The following is a 26,970-nucleotide window of genomic DNA, read 5'->3' on the forward strand; positions in this document are numbered from 1 at the left end:
TCTAGCGATCTCAGAATGATTTCCTATGGTAACACCGAGGTCCGTGAACCTGTAATGAATGAAAAAATCGAATAAAAGAAAAACCGATGAAACCCCGACTATACTCGGGTATGGCGCACAACCACTGGCGAGATAACCCGACTATCACCGGGTCTGGCGCTGAAAGTGTTAACGGCCTCTATACATGCTGATACATACAATGTATGTAAAAAGTTATTTAAAATGTTTGGCAAATTCAGAAAACTCCACCTGGTTTCTAACCCATAAGAAAACACTCCTTCCTCCTTTGCGATTCAGTGGTTGCTTGGAACGCTGAACTTTACGCATTACTGCACATTATGCATGTCTATGCCAATTGCCAACAATGCAAAGCGTATCCCATAAAGCAATGTAAAACATCTCTTTTACTTGCTTCTACCACGTGAACCCTCTAGACCTCTTTAAGTCATCTGGGACCAATCTGCTAATTGTTCCTAGAGTTGAGACAAAACACGGTGAAGCAGCATTCAGTTATTATGCAAAACGTACAGAAGATGGCAAATTTGGCCCAACCCTGACTATTTAAAAAATTTCTTTAGACTTTTATTCTTTTTTCTTTTTATTTGTTTTATGTTTTTGATCTCATTGTATTTATAGAAAAATTAAATCTATTTAATTCCTTAAAGGGGACATATTTTAGTCCTTTTCAACAAGTTAATATAGTTCTTTGAGATTCTAAAAACTTTTTTTTTGTAATGAAAAAAGCACTCTGATTATGCATTCTACCAACCTCTACCCATCTGTTTTAGTCCTGCTCTCAACTGGGCTGTTTCTGTGAGTGTAAAAAGCTAGCCACTTTATCGTACAAATGCGATAATTATCGTACATCTAGCAGTGGTGCGCAAGCCTGTACTGTCGAACGAAATTCAGATCAAACTGTCAACCTACTGCTAGACGTTGCAGATCAAATATGCACATTAGAAATAGCACTATGTTTGATCTTCTGCTCGTGTTTCATATTGCCAACCTACTGTAATCTTCCTAGCTATAAAACATTATATTTTAAATGTAATCTAAAAGGACATGAATACATTTCATAATAACAGGGGTATAGTCATTTACCTCAAACCCTGCCCTCTTTTTTATCCTCCAATCACAACTGTCTTGCTTACACTAAGCAACAGTTATAATTGGAGAATCAAGAAAAAAGGGCGACGTCAATTGAAGGACACTGCACTACATCTGTTAAATCTCCCGTTTTCCTCTCTCCCCACCTCCCCCTCTCCTGCTTTCCCTCCATCCCTTGTTCCATGGTTCGGTTACATTCCTCCTCCAGGCTTCTCTCACTCAGCGTTCACCTTTGGCATAGAGAGTCACATCAGCCAGTCCAACATCAACGGAGCCCTGGTGCCCCCTGCTGCCCTCATCTCCATCATCCAGAAGGGCCTGCAGTATGTGGAGGCTGAAGTCAGCATCAATGAGGTCAGCCCCGCCGCTCCTCCCCGTACAGCCAGTTTAACCTTCCAACACTCTGGCACCAGAGCTGCACTGTGGTAGCTTTAGGCCGGGTTTTGACTTGAACATGCCCTAGTCTTACCGTATTCCCTTCTGTGTAAATGATACCCACTGCAGACCTGCCAACCTGTACACATTTTGCGCGGAGTCATGTACGTATTTTGACATAAAAGTATGCTTGTTACAAATAGTTAAAATACGCAAAGAGTTTTATTTTCTTTACTTTCTTTTAATCTTTGTATACTAACTTGTGGGGGGGAAATACAACCAAGAAGCTACGATGATAGTTTCTTCTTCTACCAATAAGCTCTCAATCTTTTCTACCAATTAAAAAAATTACCAATGACCGTTTTACCTTCTACTCTGGAAAATGATGAATGCTTGTGGATCAATAGCACTGGCTAGACATGCAGGGAAATTGACATGATATAGCCAACTATGTACATGTCATGTAAAGAGGGATATGACAGCCATGTTCATATTCAGCCATCTCTGTGTTCTGTTATTGGGTCATTATACGGTAAATTGAGAGTATCAGTTGTATGTCCCAGAGACACAGCATATTTTTATTTCACCGTAGCCATGTTATAGTTGGTATTTTTAGGCCATGGTTAGGCTGTAGGTACAACGGCAAAGGCCTACATTGCCGTCATCTTTTACGATTAGCTGACAATCTCTTGGAAATAATTTCAGGTTTACTGTAAAAAAATATATATATAAAAGAAAAAGTTATTGTGGAGGTGTAAATCATATGCAGCAGTGGTAGTAGGCTGGTGTGTACATGTGTAGATCATATATAGCAGTGGTAGTAGGCTGGTGTGTACATGTGTAGATCATATATAGCAGTGGTAGTAGGCTGGTGTGTAGACTAGAGGTGTAGATCATATATAGCAGTGGTAGTAGGCTGGTGTGTAGACTAGAGGTGTAGATCATATATAGCAGTGGTAGTAGGCTGGTGTGTAGACTAGAGGTGTAGATCATATATAGCAGTGGTAGTAGGCTGGTGTGTAGACTAGAGGAGTAGATCATATATAGTAGTGGTAGTAGGCTGGTGTGTAGACTAGAGGTGTAGATCATATATAGCAGTGGTAGTAGGCTGGTGTGTAGACTAGAGGTGTAGATCATATATAGCAGTGGTAGTAGGCTGGTGTGTAGACTAGAGGTGTAGATCATATATAGCAGTGGTAGTAGGCTGGTGTGTAGACTAGAGGAGTAGATCATATATAGTAGTGGTAGTAGGCTGGTGTGTAGACTAGAGGAGTAGATCATATATAGTAGTGGTAGTAGGCTGGTGTGTAGACTAGAGGTGTAGATCATATATAGTAGTGGTAGTAGGCTGGTGTGTAGACTAGAGGTGTAGATCATATATAGTAGTGGTAGTAGGCTGGTGTGTAGACTAGAGGAGTAGATCATATATAGTAGTGGTAGTAGGCTGGTGTGTAGACTAGAGGTGTAGATCATATATAGCAGTGGTAGTAGGCTGGTGTGTAGACTAGAGGTGTAGATCATATATAGCAGTGGTAGTAGGCTGGTGTGTAGACTAGAGGTGTAGATCATATATAGCAGTGGTAGTAGGCTGGTGTGTAGACTAGAGGTGTAGATCATATAGCAGTGGTAGTAGGCTGGTGTGTAGACTAGAGGAGTAGATCATATATAGTAGTGGTAGTAGGCTGGTGTGTAGACTAGAGGAGTAGATCATATATAGCAGTGGTAGTAGGCTGGTGTGTAGACTAGAGGTGTAGATCATATATAGCAGTAGGCTGGTGTGTACAGGGCTCTACGCTAACCTTTTTCACTAGGGGCACAGGTGCTCCTAAATGAAAAAAGTTAGGAGCACACAAAGAAATTTAGGAGCACCCAAAAATATTTAGGAGCACAGTGAAAATATTTCAAGTAAAAGATTTTTTTTCTTTCAAAAATAAATGTATATTTGTACTCTGCGTGCATGTGTGTAAATTAGCTCTTGCTACAACCCTGCATGTTTACATTTTGTATTTTGTACTTGATGTTCATTAACATGTGCTGTCCCTATCAAATAAACTATCAAATCAAACTACTGCTACAAAAGTAACAGTCACTTAACTAGCTTAATTAGCTTTTGCCCCTTTTATGCATACAATGTCTATGTTTTGGCTGTGTTGCTCTTCTAGAGAAATAATCCTTTCAGGGTTGCCTATTGAAATACTGTACACCTCCAGTACAGAAACATTGTTTATGAGTTTGCGTGTCAGGTAGACCATTGATTGACAGTCGAGTCTGCCAATTACGTCACACCGCTTGCACTCCGGCCGTCCGGCGCTGCAGCTGGACCCTATTGCCCACCTCTGCTGTTCATAACGCTAGCCAAGTTAGCTGTACACACATACACAGTGGGCCGGCAGTTACTTTGGTGTAGGGGTGTAACAATGCATCGATCCTAAGGGGAAAATTCAACTGCATCGATTTGAAAATGTTAGAATCGATTATCGCAATTTGAATGTGTACACAGTGTTATGTTGTTATCATGTCCGTTACAGTCAACACAACGGCATACGCTACTGCATCAACGTTATGATTAACAAAGCAAGGCATTCGTTTTGTTGCATTAACGTTATATTACTATTGCTATCGCTAAATCTAGGTGTTCTAAAATATATTGCTATTGGTAAGACTAGAAGTTACATGTCTCGGGAAACTCTCGCATATCGCAATGGTGGCGTTTCAGGAAGTAAACAAGCCAAATGAGAGCTTCCGATTGGTCATTTGTTTTCTTTCTCATGAAACCAGTCACGTCACTCTACTGTGATTGGACCGTTGGCTTGAGTGCAATGTGGGACTTGTAGTTTTTTAACGATTCTCGCGGCGGAGGAAAAAAAAGACGAGAGAGGCTGTAATCTGTACTCGCACAGCGTGCGCGTAATTGATTTTTACGGTTCGCACACACATATTTTTAGGGGCATATGCGAGCAATTTGGTCGCACTGTAGAGCCCTGGTGTAGACTAGAGGTGTAGATCATATATAGCAGTAGGCTGGTGTGTAGACTAGAGGTGTAGATCATATATAGCAGTGGTAGTAGGCTGGTGTGTAGACTAGAGGTGTAGATCATATATAGCAGTGGTAGTAGGCTGGTGTGTAGACTAGAGGTGTAGATCATATATAGCAGTGGTAGTAGGCTGGTGTGTAGACTAGGTGTAGATCATATATAGCAGTGGTAGTAGGCTGGTGTGTAGACTAGAGGAGTAGATCATATATAGCAGTGGTAGTAGGCTGGTGTGTAGACTAGAGGTGTAGATCATATATAGCAGTGGTAGTAGGCTGGTGTGTAGACTAGAGGTGTAGATCATATATAGCAGTGGTAGTAGTAGGCTGGTGTGTAGAGGTATAGATCATACATCAGTGGTAGGCTGGTGTGTAGAGTTATAGATCATACAGCAGTGGTAGTAGGCTGGTGTGTAGAGGTATAGATAATACTACAGCAGTGATAGTAGGCTGGCACTCAAAAAGGTTTCGGTATGTGCAGAATTATTTGAATTTATATAAACAAATGGTTATTGATATCGGCCAATAACTTCCATTCAACTTTTTTTTCTCTGTTTGAGCACTGTATTTTCCTGCTGGGTGTATGCTACCACAATTATTTCATATTCATTGTGCGAATAGCAGTAGTTTGCATCTGGCTCGTATCTGTGCCGCCTAAGTGGTACTCCAAAAATGGTCCAGGGTTGGCTGGTCTGCAACTGTATTGTATTTAGTTTTTGTCTGTTTTTTGCTCGTATGATTAGCTATTATGACAAGCATTTACAATGTACTCTATATAGATGGTTTCTGTGGAATAGCGTTGCTAGGGAACAGCTCGGACCCACGTTTTGTTTCCTGTTTGTTTGCTAATATCAATAGCTGACAGGAAATCAAATGTATGTCCATTTAGAACGTTGTCGAGTCGAAAACCGCCTATTTGTTAACCAACCCAGAAGAAAACCCATCGCAGGCGGTAATGTTTCACATCGGTTGGAAGTGATTTCAGTTCCCAGTGTCCTCCCGTCTCGCGCAGGATGGGACCTTGTTCGACGGGCGGCCCATCGAGTCCCTGTCCCTGATCGACGCCGTGATGCCCGACGTGGTCCAGACCAGGCAGCAGGCCTACAGGGAAAAGCTGGCCCAGCAACAGCAGGCTGCGGCGGGCAGCGGCAGCACCACAGGGCCCCAGGGAGGTGCCAAGAATGGAGAAGGAGCTGCCAACGGGGAGGAGAACGGAGCTCACGCCTTAGCCAGTAAGAAACTGCGTGGCTTAGACAGGAACCCTTGAATCAGCACTGTGGAAAATATTACAGTCTATCCAAGACATTACTTCTCGGTTACACAAAGAAGCTGTGGTTCAGTTTGACGTAAAAAAAAAAAAAAAAAAGGGTGTTGGCCCTATCTGTGAATATCACATTCATTTCTGCTCTCGTCACGTCGTGTTTGTACAAGATTGTGACAGAGATCAGACTTTCAGATAGCGATGTTTAAACACGATATGACGCCAAGTATCCTAAGAATAGAACACACAGCCTAATAAACACATTTTTGTGTTTGACCCAAAAAACATTCCCCACCCAAAGACTTGCTCAGCATTGTACAGCCTTGGATGGCTTGAACACAGTCAGATCATTCTTATATCCATTTTTCTGGGGACCCTCTGGAAGCCCCTCAAGAACCCCTGGAGGTCCCCAGACCCCACTTTGAGAACCACTGGTCTACATCACTCATGTCTAAAACCGCCAATCAACATCTAGCCTTCAATAATAGCAAGAGTCCAAGTGAAACCTGTTTTTAAATGCCAAACTGTTTCTCTGCTGACCCAGTTGTTGCTTATCTGCTTTTCCATCACGGCTGAATGAGAAAGGGGGGGGGGGGGGGGGCAGGGCATTCAGAAGGATCTTTTTCCTGTCCATCACAAAAATAGATAAAGGGTGAATTTTATTCACATGTTTTGATTGTTCCCATCTTGTATTTGTGTGTAACCTGAATCGTGTTTCTCTCTCTCTCTCTCTCTCTCTCTCTCTCTCTCTCTCTCTCTCTCTCTCTCTCCTGTAGACCACCACACGGAGATGATGGAGGTGGACAGAGATGTGGAGATCCCCCAGAGCAAGGCCATGGTCCTCAGGGGCCACGAGTCCGAGGTCTTCATCTGTGCCTGGAACCCTGTCAATGACCTCCTCGCCTCCGGGTCAGAATCACACACCCCATTCTCCCTCTTCGTCTTCCTCTTCTCTGCCCCCCCCCTTCCCTCCTAGCATTTAAAATGTTTTGTCTCTTGATCCGTTAGCTGGTATTTACTGGCCATTCACTGAATTGTCATTGCGTTAGTGTGCGTAGCAGCTGCGGTTATTGAATGTATAGACCACTACTGCCCTTCTGCGACACACACTCGCAACAATCACACAAAGCCCTTCGTTGTGGTAGGCTACGGTAATGGTCCAAACAGACGTCCCTTACGAAAGGTCTTTAAAAAACCCACTACTAACGTTAACAATGAAGAGGAGATCTGCGAAGAGGAACATGCAGAAATGTTGGGGCAGTGCCAGCAAAAAAAAAGAAAGGAAAACAAACCTAATATCCAGCAAAACGACGACGAGCACATGACCAACATAACCATGTTTTTATGCATTTCTTTATGACTGCACATACATATGGCCGTTCAATTTTACATGTGGCCAGTAAATTAGAATGGCTAGCGGAAACCCTGCTTTAGATTCCCCTTCCCTCCCTCTTCCTCCTGACACTCTAATCCCTCCCTCTTCCTCCTGACACTCTAATCCTCTTCCTCCTGACACTCTAATCCCTCCCTCTTCCTCCTGACACTCTAATCCCTCCCTCTTCCTCCTGACACTCTAATCCTCTTCCTCCTGACACTCTAATCCCTCCCTCTTCATCCTGACACTCTAATCCCTCCCTCTTCCTCCTGACACTCTAATCCTCTTCCTCCTGACACTCTAATCCCTCCCTCTTCCTCCTAACACTCTAATCCCTCCCTCTTCATCCTGACACTCTAATCCCTCCCTCTTCATCCTGACACTCTAATCCCTCCCTCTTCCTCCTGACACTCTAATCCCTCCCTCTTCATCCTGACACTCTAATCCCTCCCTCTTCCTCCTGACACTCCAATCCCTCCCTCTTCCTCCTGACACTCTAATCCCTCCCTCTTCCTCTTGACACTCTAATCCCTCTCTCTTCATCCTGACACTCTAATCCCTCCCTCTTCCTCCTGACACTCTAATCCCTCCCTCTTCATCCTGACACTCTAATCCTCTTCCTCCTGACACTCTAATAATCCCTCCCTCTTCCTCCTGACACTCTAATCCCTCCCTCTTCATCCTGACACTCTAATCCCCCCCTCTTCATCCTGACACTCTAATCCTTCCCTCTTCATCCTGACACTCTAATCTCTCTTCATCCTGACACTCTAATCCCTCCCTCTTCCTCCTGACACTCTAATCCCTCCCTCTTCATCCTGACACTCTAATCCCTCTCTTCCTCCTGACACTCTAATCCTCTTCCTCCTGACACTCTAATCCCTCCCTCTTCCTCCTGACACTCTAATCCTCTTCCTCCTGACACTCTAATCCCTCCCTCTTCCTCCTGACACTCTAATCATCTTCCTCCTGACACTCTAATCCTCTTCCTCCTGACACTCTAATCCCTCCCTCTTCCTCCTGACACTCTAATCCCTCCCTCTTCATCCTGACACTCTAATCCCTCCCTCTTCCTCCTGACACTCCAATCCCTCCCTCTTCCTCCTGACACTCTAATCCTCTTCCTCCTGACACTCTAATCCCTCCCTCTTCCTCCTGACACTCTAATCCTCTTCCTCCTGACACTCTAATCATCTTCCTCCTGACACTCTAATCCCTCCCTCTTCATCCTGACACTCTAATCCCTCTCTCTTCATCCTGACACTCTAATCCCTCCCTCTTCATCCTGACACTCTAATCCTCTTCCTCCTGACACTAATAATCCCTCCCTCTTCCTCCTGACACTCTAATCCCTCCCTCTTCATCCTGACACTCTAATCCCTCCCTCTTCATCCTGACACTCTAATCCCTCTCTTCCTCCTGACACTCTAATCCCTCCCTCTTCCTCCTGACACTCTAATCCCTCCCTCTTCCTCCTGACACTCTAATCCCTCCCTCTTCATCCTGACACTCTAATCCCTCCCTCTTCATCCTGACACTCTAATCCCTCCGTCTTCATCCTGACACTCTAATCCTCTTCCTCCTGACACTCTAATCCCTCCCTCTTCATCCTGACACTCCAATCCCTCCCTCTTCCTCCTGACACTCCAATCCCTCCCTCTTCATCCTGACACTCTAATCCCTCCCTCTTCCTCCTGACACTCCAATCCCTCCCTCTTCCTCCTGACACTCTAATCCCTCCCTCTTCCTCCTGACACTCTAATCCCTCTCTCTTCATCCTGACACTCTAATCCCTCCCTCTTCCTCCTGACACTCTAATCCCTCCCTCTTCATCCTGACACTCTAATCCTCTTCCTCCTGACACTCTAATAATCCCTCCCTCTTCCTCCTGACACTCTAATCCCTCCCTCTTCATCCTGACACTCTAATCCCTCCCTCTTCATCCTGACACTCTAATCCCTCCCTCTTCATCCTGACACTCTAATCTCTCTCTTCATCCTGACACTCTAATCCCTCCCTCTTCCTCCTGACACTCTAATCCCTCCCTCTTCATCCTGACACTCTAATCCCTCTCTTCCTCCTGACACTCTAATCCTCTTCCTCCTGACACTCTAATCCCTCCCTCTTCCTCCTGACACTCTAATCCTCTTCCTCCTGACACTCTAATCCTCTTCCTCCTGACACTCTAATCCCTCCCTCTTCCTCCTGACACTCTAATCCCTCCCTCTTCATCCTGACACTCTAATCCCTCCCTCTTCCTCCTGACACTCCAATCCCTCCCTCTTCCTCCTGAAACTCTAATCCTCTTCCTCCTGACACTCTAATCCCTCCCTCTTCCTCCTGACACTCTAATCCTCTTCCTCCTGACACTCTAATCCTCTTCCTCCTGACACTCTAATCCCTCCCTCTTCATCCTGACACTCTAATCCCTCTCTCTTCATCCTGACACTCTAATCCCTCCCTCTTCATCCTGACACTCTAATCCTCTTCCTCCTGACACTCTAATAATCCCTCCCTCTTCCTCCTGACACTCTAATCCCTCCCTCTTCATCCTGACACTCTAATCCCTCCCTCTTCCTCCTGACACTCTAATCCTCTTCCTCCTGACACTCTAATCCCTCCCTCTTCCTCCTGACACTCTAATCCTCTTCCTCCTGACACTCTAATCCTCTTCCTCCTGACACTCTAATCCTCTTCCTCCTGACACTCTAATCCCTCCCTCTTCCTCCTGACACTCTAATCCCTCCCTCTTCATCCTGACACTCTAATCCCTCCCTCTTCCTCCTGACACTCCAATCCCTCCCTCTTCCTCCTGACACTCTAATCCTCTTCCTCCTGACACTCTAATCCCTCCCTCTTCCTCCTGACACTCTAATCCTCTTCCTCCTGACACTCTAATCCTCTTCCTCCTGACACTCTAATCCCTCCCTCTTCATCCTGACACTCTAATCCCTCCCTCTTCCTCCTGACACTCTAATCCCTCCCTCTTCATCCTGACACTCTAATCCCTCCCTCTTCATCCTGACACTCTAATCCTCTTCCTCCTGACACTCTAATAATCCCTCCCTCTTCCTCCTGACACTCTAATCCCTCCCTCTTCATCCTGACACTCTAATCCCTCCCTCTTCATCCTGACACTCTAATCCCTCTCTTCCTCCTGACACTCTAATCCCTCCCTCTTCCTCCTGACACTCTAATCCCCCCCTCTTCCTCCTGACACTCTAATCCCTCCCTCTTCCTCCTGACACTCTAATCCTCTTCCTCCTGACACTCTAATCCTCTTCCTCCTGACACTCTAATCCCTCCCTCTTCATCCTGACACTCTAATCCCTCTCTCTTCATCCTGACACTCTAATCCCTCCCTCTTCATCCTGACACTCTAATCCTCTTCCTCCTGACACTCTAATAATCCCTCCCTCTTCCTCCTGACACTCTAATCCCTCCCTCTTCATCCTGACACTCTAATCCCTCCCTCTTCATCCTGACACTCTAATCCCTCTCTTCCTCCTGACACTCTAATCCCTCCCTCTTCCTCCTGACACTCTAATCCCTCCCTCTTCATCCTGACACTCTAATCCCTCCCTCTTCATCCTGACACTCTAATCCCTCCGTCTTCATCCTGACACTCTAATCCTCTTCCTCCTGACACTCTAATCCCTCCCTCTTCATCCTGACACTCCAATCCCTCCCTCTTCCTCCTGACACTCTAATCCCTCCCTCTTCATCCTGACACTCTAATCCCTCCCTCTTCCTCCTGACACTCCAATCCCTCCCTCTTCCTCCTGACACTCTAATCCCTCCCTCTTCCTCCTGACACTCTAATCCCTCTCTCTTCATCCTGACACTCTAATCCCTCCCTCTTCCTCCTGACACTCTAATCCCTCCCTCTTCATCCTGACACTCTAATCCTCTTCCTCCTGACACTCTAATAATCCCTCCCTCTTCCTCCTGACACTCTAATCCCTCCCTCTTCATCCTGACACTCTAATCCCTCCCTCTTCATCCTGACACTCTAATCCCTCCCTCTTCATCCTGACACTCTAATCTCTCTCTTCATCCTGACACTCTAATCCCTCCCTCTTCCTCCTGACACTCTAATCCCTCACTCTTCATCCTGACACTCTAATCCCTCTCTTCCTCCTGACACTCTAATCCTCTTCCTCCTGACACTCTAATCCCTCTCTCTTCCTCCTGACACTCTAATCCCTCTCTCTTCCTCCTGACACTCTAATCCCTCCCTCTTCCTCCTGACACTCTAATCCCTCCCTCTTCCTCCTGACACTCTAATCCTCTTCCTCCTGACACTCTAATCCCTCCCTCTTCATCCTGACACTCTAATCCCTCCCTCTTCCTCCTGACACTCTAATCCCTCCCTCTTCCTCCTAACACTCTAATCCCTCCCTCTTCATCCTGACACTCTAATCCCTCCCTCTTCATCCTGACACTCTAATCCCTCCCTCTTCATCTTGACACTCTAATCCCTCTCTCTTCATCCTGACACTCTGATCCCTCTCTCTTCCTCCTGACACTCCAATCCCTCCCTCTTCCTCCTGACACTCTAATCCCTCCCTCTTCCTCTTGACACTCTAATCCCTCTCTCTTCATCCTGACACTCTAATCCCTCCCTCTTCCTCCTGACACTCTAATCCCTCCCTCTTCATCCTGACACTCTAATCCTCTTCCTCCTGACACTCTAATAATCCCTCCCTCTTCCTCCTGACACTCTAATCCCTCCCTCTTCATCCTGACACTCTAATCCCTCCCTCTTCATCCTGACACTCTAATCTCTCTTCATCCTGACACTCTAATCCCTCCCTCTTCCTCCTGACACTCTAATCCCTCCCTCTTCATCCTGACACTCTAATCCCTCTCTTCCTCCTGACACTCTAATCCTCTTCCTCCTGACACTCTAATCCCTCCCTCTTCCTCCTGACACTCTAATCCTCTTCCTCCTGACACTCTAATCCCTCCCTCTTCCTCCTGACACTCTAATCATCTTCCTCCTGACACTCTAATCCTCTTCCTCCTGACACTCTAATCCCTCCCTCTTCCTCCTGACACTCTAATCCCTCCCTCTTCATCCTGACACTCTAATCCCTCCCTCTTCCTCCTGACACTCCAATCCCTCCCTCTTCCTCCTGACACTCTAATCCTCTTCCTCCTGACACTCTAATCCCTCCCTCTTCCTCCTGACACTCTAATCCTCTTCCTCCTGACACTCTAATCCTCTTCCTCCTGACACTCTAATCCCTCCCTCTTCATCCTGACACTCTAATCCCTCTCTCTTCATCCTGACACTCTAATCCCTCCCTCTTCATCCTGACACTCTAATCCTCTTCCTCCTGACACTCTAATAATCCCTCCCTCTTCCTCCTGACACTCTAATCCCTCCCTCTTCATCCTGACACTCTAATCCCTCCCTCTTCATCCTGACACTCTAATCCCTCTCTTCCTCCTGACACTCTAATCCCTCCCTCTTCCTCTTGACACTCTAATCCCTCCCTCTTCCTCCTGACACTCTAATCCCTCCCTCTTCATCCTGACACTCTAATCCCTCCCTCTTCATCCTGACACTCTAATCCCTCCGTCTTCATCCTGACACTCTAATCCTCTTCCTCCTGACACTCTAATCCCTCCCTCTTCATCCTGACACTCCAATCCCTCCCTCTTCCTCCTGACACTCTAATCCCTCCCTCTTCATCCTGACACTCTAATCCCTCCCTCTTCCTCCTGACACTCCAATCCCTCCCTCTTCCTCCTGACACTCTAATCCCTCCCTCTTCATCCTGACACTCTAATCCCTCCCTCTTCCTCCTGACACTCTAATCCCTCTCTCTTCATCCTGACACTCTAATCCCTCTCTCTTCATCCTGACACTCTAATCCCTCCCTCTTCCTCCTGACACTCTAATCCCTCCCTCTTCATCCTGACACTCTAATCCTCTTCCTCCTGACACTCTAATAATCCCTCCCTCTTCCTCCTGACACTCTAATCCCTCCCTCTTCATCCTGACACTCTAATCCCTCCCTCTTCATCCTGACACTCTAATCCCTCCCTCTTCATCCTGACACTCTAATCTCTCTCTTCATCCTGACACTCTAATCCCTCCCTCTTCCTCCTGACACTCTAATCCCTCACTCTTCATCCTGACACTCTAATCCCTCTCTTCCTCCTGACACTCTAATCCTCTTCCTCCTGACACTCTAATCCCTCCCTCTTCCTCCTGACACTCTAATCCTCTTCCTCCTGACACTCTAATCCTCTTCCTCCTGACACTCTAATCCCTCCCTCTTCCTCCTGACACTCTAATCCCTCCCTCTTCATCCTGACACTCTAATCCCTCCCTCTTCCTCCTGACACTCCAATCCCTCCCTCTTCCTCCTGACACTCTAATCCTCTTCCTCCTGACACTCTAATCCCTCCCTCTTCCTCCTGACACTAATCCTCTTCCTCCTGACACTCTAATCCTCTTCCTCCTGACACTCTAATCCCTCCCTCTTCATCCTGACACTCTAATCCCTCTCTCTTCATCCTGACACTCTAATCCCTCCCTCTTCATCCTGACACTCTAATCCTCTTCCTCCTGACACTCTAATAATCCCTCCCTCTTCCTCCTGACACTCTAATCCCTCCCTCTTCATCCTGACACTCTAATCCCTCCCTCTTCCTCCTGACACTCTAATCCTCTTCCTCCTGACACTCTAATCCCTCCCTCTTCCTCCTGACACTCTAATCCTCTTCCTCCTGACACTCTAATCCTCTTCCTCCTGACACTCTAATCCTCTTCCTCCTGACACTCTAATCCCTCCCTCTTCCTCCTGACACTCTAATCCCTCCCTCTTCATCCTGACACTCTAATCCCTCCCTCTTCCTCCTGACACTCCAATCCCTCCCTCTTCCTCCTGACACTCTAATCCTCTTCCTCCTGACACTCTAATCCCTCCCTCTTCCTCCTGACACTCTAATCCTCTTCCTCCTGACACTCTAATCCTCTTCCTCCTGACACTCTAATCCCTCCCTCTTCATCCTGACACTCTAATCCCTCCCTCTTCCTCCTGACACTCTAATCCCTCCTTCTTCATCCTGACACTCTAATCCCTCCCTCTTCATCCTGACACTCTAATCCTCTTCCTCCTGACACTCTAATCCTCTTCCTCCTGACACTCTAATCCCTCCCTCTTCCTCCTGACACTCTAATCCCTCCCTCTTCATCCTGACACTCTAATCCCTCCCTCTTCCTCCTGACACTCCAATCCCTCCCTCTTCCTCCTGACACTCTAATCCCTCCCTCTTCCTCCTGACACTCTAATCCCCCCCTCTTCCTCCTGACACTCTAATCCCTCCCTCTTCATCCTGACACTCTAATCCCTCCCTCTTCATCCTAATCCCTCCGTCTTCATCCTGACACTCTAATCCTCTTCCTCCTGACACTCTAATCCCTCCCTCTTCATCCTGACACTCTAATCCCCCTTGACACTCTAATCCCTCCCTCTTCCTCCTGACACTCTAATCCCTCCCTCTTCATCCTGACACTCTAATCCCTCCCTCTTCATCCTGACACTAATCCTCTTCCTCCTGACACTCTAATAATCCCTCCCTCTTCATCCTGACACTCTGATCCCTCTCTCTCTTCCTCCTAACACTCTAATCCCTCTCTCTCTTCCCCCTGACACTCTGATCCCTCTCTCTCTTCCTCCTAACACTCTAATCCTTCTCTCTCTTCCCCCTGACACTCTAATCCCTCCCTCTTCATCCTGACACTCTAATCCCTCTCTCTCTCTTCATCCTGACACTCTAATCCCTCCCTCTTCATCCTGACACTCTAATCCCTCTCTCTTCCTCCTGACACTCTAATCCCTCTCTCTTCCTCCTGACACTCTAATACATCTCTCTTCCTCCTGACACTCTAATCCCTCTCTCTTCCTCCTGACACTCTAATCTCTCTCTCTTCCCCCTGACACTCTGATCCCTCTCTCTTCCTCCTGACACTCTAATCCCTCCCTCTTCCTCCTGACACTCGAATCCCTCTCTCTTCCTCCTGACACTCTAATCCCTCTCTCTTCCTCCTGACACTCTAATCCCTCCCTCTTCCTCCTGACACTCTAATCCCTCCCTCTTCATCCTGACACTAATCCCTCCCTCTTCATCCTGACACTCTAATCCCTCCCTCTTCCTCCTGACACTCTAATCCCTCCCTCTTCATCCTGACACTCTAATCCCTCCCTCTTCATCCTGACACTCTAATCCCTCTCTCTTCCTCCTGACACTCTAATCCCTCCCTCTTCATCCTGACACTCTAATCCCTCTCTCTTCCTCCTGACACTCTAATCCCTTTCTCTTTCTCCTGACACTCTAATCCCTCTCTCTTCCTCCTGACACTCTAATCCCTCTCTCTTCCTCCTGACACTCTAATCCCTCTCTCTTCCTCCTGACACTCTAATCCCTCTCTCTTCCTCCTGACACTCTAATCCCTCTCTCTTCCTCCTGACACACATATCCCTAGAACAGCTACCCTAGCACCACAGAGCAGCCATTTTAAGATGAAAACACACAGGAGTAACTGTCCCAGATAATTTAATTCTGTTGGTGACCAAAGGCCAGGAGCAGTTTTTTTTTCTTTTGGCATGGTCCGCCTCAGTGGGTCTCAAGCAAATCTTTTGTGCGTGAAATTCCAAATGTCATAGAAAACGTAGCCTTTGCAACTAAGAACTGTACAAATCTGTTTAGAAAAATGTTCTATTCTAATTTTTGCAGTTGTACATTAATTAAAAGTAATTAATCTTAATCATTGTGTGTGTAAATGTGATGTATCACCCCGCCATGACTCATTCTATACTAGGGATGGGAATTTGAAGCCATATCAATATTAGATTTTAACTACTGAAAAATATTTGGTTAATCGAATATCCTAAGGCCTAACAAAAATAATAGTTGGTTTCAGGTTGGTTGTCAGTTTGGCCATGGGTAGGTAGGGAATTTATTTTATTTTATTTTTTTATTTTATTCTTTCCCACGGCGACTATGGATAGGGAATTTCTTTATTTAATTAAAATGTTCACAACAACATGGATGCATGTACTCTGCCAGCATGTTTAATATCCATAATACTAAATGTTTGACTAAGATTTCTATGAAACTTTATTCTAAAAAAAAAAAAAAAAAAAAAAATCTGATTTTTTTTTTTTTTTTTTTTTTTATAAATATATAATTTTTTTAAAAAACTCGTAAAATATATTGGGTCGCACCTAAATCGGCAGGGTCGGTCGGCAACCTGAAACCAACCATTATTTTTGTTAGGCCTAAGTACTCCCTGCCAATAAATGTGTCACAGTCTTTTGGATAAATAATATGAGCACTGCGTAATTTGACAATCGTAATTCTTCAACATTCATTTGTGTATATGCATGTCTCTCTCGCTCTCTTGTCGCCTCTCTCTCTCTCTCTCTCTCTCTCTCTCTCTCTCTCTCTCTCTCTCTCTCTCTCTCTCATATATATATTCTGTGCAACATGGCAACACACAGTCTGCTACAGTGCAATCAGTCACTAGTTACTAACGTTAGCCACAACTAAAAACGTAGCTGGCAAGTTAACAAATCTCAAGTGCATCCATTCTGAAACCTCTCCAGGAGCTCATAGAGGGAAAATAACTCACCATAGCTCCAATGGCTCCCTGGCTAACGTCCTCCACAGAAACTTGTTAGCTTCACTGTCTTCACCTCACTAGGAGCTTGTATAGAATTATTTTGCCATAAATAGTTCAATAAACAGCTGCCTGCCTTAATGCCTTACATTAGCGTGTAGCCTCCTGTCAACCAACAATCACAAAACCCTGTTCATTCAGCAGCACACAGTAGCTGGTAGACCCAACATCTACTATGCTCAACCACAATAGTATGAGGTTGGGTGAAATTACCATAGGTCAGAAACCAAATGCTTGCCAATTTGACGTAATATAAAGACATGAAATTACTTTGTTGGTTTTATTATGACACTACCTTGTGGCTTGGTCGTGTCAAAAATGAAGTGACCAGCAGGGAAATTAGGGAAACTCATAAGAACCCTCATTTTGTCAGGTCACTTGAAAATGCAATCACGTGTCAAAGACTGCATTGCTCAGTTTGAGGAAAACATTATAAACATTGCACTTTACAAACGATCAACTGAATATTGCAACTTCATGCCATTGGCGCATCTATGGGTGTGTACTGTGTAATAACAAAGACAGCAATGTAATTTCACATCTTTACTTTACGTCACACCCAATTGGCGAGCATTTGTTTTCTGCGGTTGAACATAGTAATAATAATAATAATAATAATAATAATAATAATAATAATAATAATAATAACTTTGTTTGTATAGCACTTTTCATACAGAGGTTGCAGTTCAAAGTGCTTCACAACAGTAGAAAATACAGGCATAAGCAAGCATAAAAAAGATAGACAGGTAGCAGCAAGGTATGGTAAATCACAGTGTTTCACATTAGGATCTAGCATCCCAATAGGCTCTCTGTTTACAGTTTCATTCAGTAATACAAATAATAAAAATAGTTTAAAATGATTCAGTTTAAAAATAGTCTAAAAATTATAAAATAGAACGGACATACAACAGGGTATTTAACATACAACAGAGCAGTGCATCAGTAAGAAGTAAAAAGTGTGATAAGATGGTTCTCTTAAAATTACAGTGCATATAAAATTAGCATAGAACCGACACATGAAGAGGTTGGTTATACCAGCTAGGCATACAGCAGCAGTTTCACCTTCGGCATAGCGATTTTGCCTTAAAAATTAAAGCGTGACAACGGTTTTTGCTTTCAAAATAAATATCTAAATACCTACATCATTTTGAATAGTCGAATATTGAAATAACCGCTCCTGTCCCTATTCTATACCGTCTTAACCGTGAGCGTAAGCAACACTCTTTACATTTACATAAGTTAAAACAGATTTGTATTAGGTTCTCCCTTGCGAGGGTTCATGTCGGTTAGCTCTGCGCAGAGCCAGCCAATCATCAAGGCTTTATTTGACATTTCCCCATGGCTAACAAAACCACATCTGCTCTTCCAGGGAAAATTGCAGATGATGCCGCTGAGTTACATTAGTGTATTCATGAGTTTCAAGTTTTCCATCCATTCAATTTGACCCAGAAGCACAACAAGGGTCTGAATAAATGCTGGTACATTCTGTCTGGCTGATTCCACTGAGTTGCTGCTGCTGACTGCTCATTTGCAACACGGCCAATTAGCTATTACACCACGCTTTCTATACTTTTGTCACACATGGCGCAGACCCGGAGCAACGCCTGTGCATTAGCCTGTGGTTTTGACGTGGGCGTGGTAATGATAATGCCCACTGAGAGAGAAGGACAGAAGCACGCTGGTTTCTTCTTCCCATTCGTAGCGGTGTTTTACTCTCGAGCAAAAAAGAGAATAGTAATGTGATTTCCATTACTTAATGCTGCATTAAATTCGAGAGCTATGCTGTCTGTCACTAATGCGGATGCTTCACTGTGCGCATGCACGTGTGTGTGTGTGTGTGTCTAGGTCTGGAGATTCTACAGCGCGGATCTGGAACCTGAGTGAGAACAGCACAGGCGGTTCCACCCAGCTGGTGCTCAGACACTGCATACGAGAGGGGGGCCAAGACGTCCCCAGCAACAAAGACGTCACCTCACTGGACTGGAATGTGAGTGTGTGTGTGTGTGTGTGTGTGTGTGTGTAGTTGTACAGTATGACAGCAGTGTGTGTGTACATGCAGTGAGGGCAGATTTTGGTAATTTAATCTGTGGTGCGTGTGTGTGTGCGTGTGCGTGTTGTGCGTGTGACCACTACTTCTGCCAAAGGCATTCCTTGGCTGGCCTTCCCAACCGGATATATGGGAGCAAGTCACTCCCATGGATAAACTGTCTCCCTCTGCTGCTCCGCTCCAGACTGCCTTGTCTCTGTGTACTAGAGTTACTGGAGGATGTCAGACCAACATACACATTTTAATAGAATCCTTCCTTTTAAAATTAATTGGACCGTCTGTATTAGGGCCGCCCTTGACTAAAGAAATTAACTAGTCGACGGTGATCGCAGGATTTTCTGGATGAGCCGTTTTATTGGTTGCATATAAGGTACAAGTGCATTACAGTGAAATGCTTGGTTTTGTATGAGCCTCCTGAGATTGTGCGTCATACAGTAGAAAGGGTAAAAAGAATAAAGGCCAAACACAATACAAAATATACAAACTAAAATACAAAATGCTAACCTTTTAAAATGCAAAAATTAGGTAGTGGATGTAGTCTATTTATTTAGTAATAAATAGAAAAAGAATATGGTGTAGTGTTCAAACGTGTTTAAAGTGTCTAAAGTGAGTGTGTGCATGTGGACGTGTGTGCAGTGAATGTAGATGGGTGGGTTAGTGCTGCATAGAGTCATTGAGCCTCCGGATGGCCTGCAGTCGTCTCTCCACCCTCTCTAGTTCACAAGGCAACGCGCATTCAGTGACCAAAAGAACATAAAGTTGGAGCGTTCAGCTGTTCTGACCGGGACATGCTGTTCTCTCACCAACCAGTGAAAACGTTTCAGAAATGCAGGGGGGGAAACGTCGATGTGGTCGGTCTGGGACTCGGGCCACCGGACTCCCACAGAGCAAGCCTGACACGTCCCGCCCCAGGGCTCTCTCTCTCAGACCATCCAAGTTGCTCTGGAATGACAAGTTGATGGATAGCGGTCTGCAGGCATTAAAGCGTTCCGTCTTGGGACGGATATCCGTCCATTTGATTTGGAGATTCCGTCATTTGATTCGGAGTCGTGACGGATTTTAACCTGAGCCAATCAGAGGCGTCAAATATCATTTTTTCCCCTACCGCGGCCGCACCAAACAGTAATTTGGCTCTGCGGCTCTGCAGATACCCCCTACTCCTTTCACCCGCCTCCGCTGTGCTCAGCACCAATGGGAAGCGGCCATTTTTCGTTTTGAGTTTCTGAAACTCCGCCATTGCTCTCTAGCTCTACTCGAGAGTAAACTTGACTCATCAACATGCGGCAACTTTTCCGAGACAGTAAGTTCATTTGACTTATTCTAGTCTAAAGAAACATATATATTACTATTGCTATTGATAAATCTAGGTAACGTGAATGCCACAAAACGAATGCCTTTTGTTAATCAGAACGTTATTTACGCGACAAGTTCAACCAGTGTGGTGTTGTTGGTGGTGGTGGTGTTGCGTGTGTGAGCTTGCGCCTCCGTGTATGATAAATGTGAATGTTGATAAATCTAGGTAACGTTAATGCCACAAAACGAATGCCTTTGTTAATCAGAACGTTATTTGCGTTATCAATTGTTTTTAAGCTCAATAAACGTCTTTCTACCATTTGTCCGGGAGATCTCTGGGTAACAGTACTGTATATTTGCATATCATATATGTCACAAATGTAACATTACTATCTATAATATACCTGTAGTATGTCATGTATGTCACTATGAATTGAAAATGGGGGACCCTGATGTAAACAAGACAAACGTCTTTCTCTGGTCTGCATCCCCTTAACAATTGTGTGTATTGAGCTGTACTGTATTGTACCCATTCTGCTATCTGTTAAATATTGATTGATTGTTATTAACAGATTGCAGAATGGGTACAATACAGTACAGCTCAATACACACAATTGTTAAGGGGATGCAGACCAGAGAGAGACTTTCGTCTTGTTTACATCAGGGTCCCCCATTTTCAATTCATCATAACATATATGACACACATGACATACAGATAGACAATACTGCTACATCTATACATTTATGACATACCAGATTTACAAATACAGTAGCCTATTGTTTGTGATACAAAAATTGTCTAAAAAGAGTATATACATTTGACGAAGAAACTGTACATTGGAGGTGGGATGGGGGGGTTGTAACTGTACATTGGATTATTGACAACCTTACTTGGTCCCAAGAAGAGGGTCTCGTGTATTAAATAAAGTTTTCATTCATTCATTCACTCTGGATCTTGTAAATCCAGTAGCAATACACACAATTGTTAAGGGGATGCAGGCCAGAGAAAGGCGTTTGTCTTGTTTACATCATCAGGGTCCCCCATTTTCAATTCATAGTGACACTTATGACATACACAACATACATGACATCATGACATTTATGACATTTATGACATGTATGCCTTACAGGTATATAGTAATAGTAATGTTACATTTGTCACATATACGATATGCAAATATACAGTACTGTTACCCAGAGATCCTAACAGTAAATATATACATATGATGAGGAGGAGACTGTACATTAGGAGGGGGTGGGTGGGTGGGTGGGTGGTAAAAAAGATATACAAACGGTGGGGAGGAGACTGTCCATTGTTGTTGTACCATAATTGTGAAACGTGTTTAGTCCCTTGTTTGTATGATAACAAGCCGTTCATGGTTCAAAGTAATGGGAAAAGGGTGCTATCTCGCCATCAATCAGAAGCTAGCCACAAGACTTGCATTCACGCTCTCCAGCACACAGCCTCCCTGCCTGGCACAACAACCACAACAGTAGGGTCTATAGTCACAGTCAGGACAGTAGGCTCTACAAGTAGGCTCCCTTAAAACGCTAACGCTATTAAAAAAAAAAAAAAAAAACAGTGGAGGTTAAAATAAGAATATGACTTGGCCAGAAAAAAAGTTCAGTCAGGAGATTTTTTTTTGCTTTAATCCCTGCACTGGGTCCACTTGAGGTGGGCGAACCGTCCCTGTGGTAGCCTGCACACGTGAAGTAGGCCCGGCTTGTAACCGTCCCTGTGGCAGCCTGCACACGTGAAGTAGGCCCGGCTTGTAACCGTCCCTGTGGTAGCCTGCACACGTGAAGTAGACCCGGCTTGTGCAGGTCTCTTGACGGCAGGCTGCGCAGGTGCGCAGGACTGTTCTGTGAGCGACATCGTCTGTCCAGGTTTTCTCTCCAATTGAGGCGAAATAAATGCTGCTTGGCGTCTCGTCTCCTCTGAATGGAGGAGATGCAAAAGATAAAATAATTGACAAATGTATCCCCTACTTTTAAGTTGTTTATACACACCTGCAACTGTCACCCAGCCTTTTAACTGTAATTTGACTGTTCTGCTTCATGCATCATGTACTTTATCATTTTATTTAGTTGTTTGTTTGTTGTGTGTTTTAATTATTTCCCCTACCTCTGTAATGTAAATCTATTTTTAGATAATTTTTTTTGTCCCCTTTCCTCGTTATCCTTTGAGAGGCCTTTTTGTCCTCTTGCCAGGCCGTCATTGTAAATAAGAATATGTTCTTCATTGGCCCGCCTGGTTAATTATAGGTTAAATAGAATGACACAGAGCCAAAATGTCGTCCAGGTGACCAAAGAACCCTTATTCCCCCTGGTGGTTTAGGGAATGAAACGCCTGCTTATCAGTGGACACAGTGGCCACCAAGCTCTGCAGTCAGTGCTGCTCTCGCAGCTAGATATTCAACAGTCGTAGGTTACTTTAATAGATAGATACTTTGTTGATCCCCTTGGGGAGATTCAGGTATCCAATCAGTTCTCATCAGTTGACAATGTTAAAATAGACAGACATAAATGGACATGCAATAAAATGAGTAAATCTATGTGGTGGACAAACAATAAAATCGGTACATAAAAACGCAAGAAAAAAAAGTAGCAGCAGTAAAATAGATCAATAAATGAAGGTAAATGAGCACTATTGCACGTTTTCTCATGAGCCGTGGCCTACAGTCTTAAAGGAAAACTCCAACATTTTGGGAAATTAGCTTATTTAACGTCTTCCCTGGAGTTAGACAAGAAGATACACACCTTTTTTGTCTCTGTGCATGCATTAGGCTTAGGGAACAGTCGCTCCGTTAGCGTAGCTTAGCTTCATCATTGGAAGTGGGGCGGAGTTAGAGCCTGACGTTCCCTACAGTGCCCTACAGTCACGAAATACACTCCAAATACAACTCCAAAACGTTCCTGTAAACATGTTGTGACCTGTGTATTTACCACGTGGAGAAATAAAAAATAATTGAATTCGACAATTACGTTTTCTAAGCAAATATACTCTGAACTATTTTTTGCCTAACGACTCCTCTCAGAGCGCAGTCAGTGATTTCAACGTGTCGCAGTGATTGTTGACATTCTCATTCATTCAAAGGATCCGAACCGATTGAAGTTTATGGATACCATGACTTAAAATCCTCTTACCTTGACGATTAAAAGCCTCCCCAATTTAGAAAACAGTAATCCAATGGCTGGTATTGATATACTGCATGCTAACGGAGCTAACCAGCAACCGGACACTCAAGCAGATAACGAGAGCAATGACTTCCTTTCTGGGGGGTTTCAAAATAAAAGAGCGACGTCTATAGCAGCGGAATACGTTTATTTTGTACTTTATCTAACGTTAACACGAACCTAAACTAACTTTAGGTTAGTTGTAACGTTAGTTTAGGTTCGTGTTAACGTTAGATAATGTACAAAATAAACGTATTCCGCTGCTATAGACTAGGGCTGGGCGATATGGAAAAAAATCATATCGCGATAACGATATGATAATTTTATTTTATTTCTCGATATCAATAATTATCGAATTGTTATAAGTATAAAAAAACTTTAATTTTTTTTTTTTTTTTTACAACAGATGTATGTTTATTTTGCAGCAATTCTTTGTCATTGCCGCCATCTTTAGTGTTACATCCCCTCACACTCCAGTTCTCAGGCTGCAGCTGGTTTAAAAGCTAAAGTAAACCGGCTTCTCTGCTGGCTGTGGCTCCAGAGGAGTTGAACAGTTCTGGCTCTGCTAGTTTATTTTCGATCTTTTGGCGCTTTTTTGGTGGACAAACCACCGCACATGTGCACTGTGACTCGTGACTGGAGTCTAGTTCTGCTAGCACACATAGCCTACTGTGTACAGACGGTTTCAAAATGTATTTTAAATTAGAAAGCAAACAAAATAAATGGACAAGAGAAAAAGAAATCTGAATTTGGTCAGTATTGTCATTTGGACAAGCAAAGCCATTACTTTAAGTTGCAGGCAAGAAAGACAAGTCTGTCCACTGTCTCTGGTTTTAAAACTGCCCTGTTGCAGGTATAAAAAAAAATAAAAAATTATATTCTATATCGATTATTAAAATATATCGTGATATTTATCGTTATCGTTATATCGCCCAGCCCTATAGACGTCGCTCTTTTATTTTGAAACCCCCCAGAAAGAAAGTCATTATATTAGCTTTAGTGTCCGGTTAGCTTTAGTGTCCGGTTAGCTCCATTAGCGTGCAGTATATCAATACCAGCCATTGGATTACTGTTTTCTAAATTGGGGAGGCTTTTAATCGTCAAAGTAAGAGGATTTTAAGTCATGGTATCCATAAACTTCAATCGGTTCGGATCCTTTGAATGAATGAGAATCACGGCGACACGTTGAAATCACTGACTGCGCTCAGAGAGGAGTCGTTAGGCAAAAAATTGTTCCGAGTATATTTGCTTCGTAATTGTCGAATTAAATTTTTATTTCTCCACGTGGTAAATACACAGGTCACAACATGTTTACAGGAACGTTTTGGAGTTGTATTTCGTGACTTTAGGGCACTGTAGGGAACGTCAGGCTCTAACTCCGCCCCACTTCCAGTGATGAAGCTACGCTAACGGAGCGACGGTTCCCTAAGCCTAATGCATGCACAGAGACAAAAAAGGTATGTATCTTCTTGTCTAACTCCAGGGAAGATGTTAAGAAGGTGTGCGATTATATTGACAGCAACACAGTCACAATGACTCCATGTAACAACCCATCATCTACACTGATTGCACACACATCCACACGCACACACTCACTTTTAAAACAAACAGTCACCTTATCACTCACTTTAACACCACATTATATTTATCTATTATTAAAGAGATTTGCACTACATTCATACCTCATTTGCAATCGCAATGTGTTGTACCTCATTTTCTGCATTGTACCTCACTGTTTACTAATTTTTACTACTTTAGATTGTATATTGTACTGTATATTGTATATATGTATATTGTATATTCCTCTTTACTTACTTTTTTTTTAAACTTACTTTCTTACAGAACCAAGCATTTCACTGTAAAGTATGTGTATTTTATTGTGATATTTAATAAACAAACTTTAAAACTTCAACAATCACCACGTCCTCTCTTTTTCAGAGTGAGGGCACGCTACTAGCAACTGGCTCGTACGACGGCTTCGCCCGAATATGGACAAAAGATGGTAAAACTTTCACTTTCATTCAATTGTTTTTAGTTGAGCAGAATCCTGGATACAAACATGCTGTCATACCTACACTCCTCATCTTGTTCATAACTGTTTTGATTTGTGTTTGATATGCTGCAGGTAACCTGGCCAGTACACTGGGTCAGCACAAGGGTCCTATCTTTGCCCTTAAGTGGAACAAGAAAGGAAACTTTATCCTCAGTGCTGGTGTAGACAAGGTAACGCAATGGGAATTTGCACAAAAAAAAGCTATTAAAAAAAAAAAAAAAAATTTGTATATGTTGGGGAATGTGTATTTTAAAATGAGTAATAGTGTAAAGTAAATGAATGTAATGGTCTCTTCCACTTAGACCACCATCATTTGGGACGCCCACACAGGAGAGGCCAAGCAGCAGTTCCCCTTCCACTCAGGTGAGTGACAGGAGTCAGCTGGACCCGCCCTCTCCGCGCCACATGGCTCCTCTTAAACGCATGTTTCCGTCTCTGAATATCAGACCACATGTCACGCAAAAATAATAACCTTAAATCTTAACCTCTTTAGTGGGCTTCATGATATCCAGATGAACCTGCTTGACGTTCGCCCCCAAATAGTTGGGAGTGTGTATCGGCGTCCCTAATCTACAAACCAAATACATTTCTTACCCCGTAAAAAAAAAAATTGCGCCGTCCGCTGTCGCCTTTGCTCTTGCATAGTTGACGTGCTTTTTTAGTTTGCCTTTCAACTTTCAACAACCTCCTTTTGATTGACAGATAGTTGGCTCGTTAGATTCAGAGGGAGAAGTAATAGACCGACCAAATGACAGCCCAAGGGCATTTGTATGTGCTGTCATCACCCTGGAGATCGTCATGTGTACTGGAAAAACATGTGTTGGGCAACTATCAGTGCAACCCTTTAAGTAGATCAAAATACTACATATTGTAACTTTAACTTGCCCTATTCGAAATAGTCCTCTCACTCTGACCATGTTCTTATCCACGAGCAACACGGTCTCATTAGAAACTGTAAATAAAGTACTAATCGACCACAGGAAATAAGCTACACATTGTACGTAATGTTATAGCCATAAATAATATATCTCTGCTCCGGCCAGTCAAACCTCCAGCGCCCAAGGACCAAACTCTGCACTATGGGAGATCAGGATTTTTGCTCTTACGCTCCCAGTCTGTGGAATGCTCTCCCTGACCACCTGAGAGCACCACAGATTGTGGATGCTTTTAACATTTTGAGTGCCACGTAGGGATGGGTACCGAATTCGGTACTTTTGAGGTACCGAACCGAAACACGTCGGTACTACCGAGTATCGATTCAAGTTCCCTTTATATACTTATTATTATTATTTTTTGTACCGTTTTTCTTTTCATGTCAACGTTCACACGCACAATATATGCTTACCTAGGATTTGACTTGATTCAACAACAAAGCAGTCGGAGCAATGGCAAGCCGAAAACTGTCGAAATTGTAGTTATTTGAAGTTTGGATTTTTTTTCACGACTGAATAACTGAATAACGACTGAATACATTTCTTTTCCATACATGTTACATATTTTCCAAGAAAACAAGGGCTTTTCAAAATGCTATAAAACGGAAATGAACCGATT

The 26,970-nt window shown here is 44.0% G+C and overlaps 1 protein-coding gene across 1 annotated transcript in view; it reads left to right on the forward strand.

Annotated features, from left to right (window-relative positions):
- LOC311238646 (F-box-like/WD repeat-containing protein TBL1XR1) overlaps positions 1-26,970 on the forward strand; it is a 70,993-nt gene that overhangs the window by 27,118 nt on the left and 16,905 nt on the right. Inside the window, exons 4-10 of the mRNA XM_084326779.1 lie at positions 1,316-1,461; positions 5,526-5,745; positions 6,551-6,683; positions 18,695-18,836; positions 25,305-25,368; positions 25,492-25,589; positions 25,722-25,782. Of these exons, the coding sequence (XP_084182905.1) occupies positions 1,316-1,461; positions 5,526-5,745; positions 6,551-6,683; positions 18,695-18,836; positions 25,305-25,368; positions 25,492-25,589; positions 25,722-25,782 (864 nt within the window). The remainder of the gene's footprint in view (positions 1-1,315; positions 1,462-5,525; positions 5,746-6,550; positions 6,684-18,694; positions 18,837-25,304; positions 25,369-25,491; positions 25,590-25,721; positions 25,783-26,970) is intronic.

The sequence above is a fragment of the Notolepis coatsorum genome, assembly GCF_963971535.1.
Source record: "Notolepis coatsorum genome assembly, chromosome: 13".
NCBI classification, from domain to species: domain Eukaryota; kingdom Metazoa; phylum Chordata; class Actinopteri; order Aulopiformes; family Paralepididae; genus Notolepis; species Notolepis coatsorum.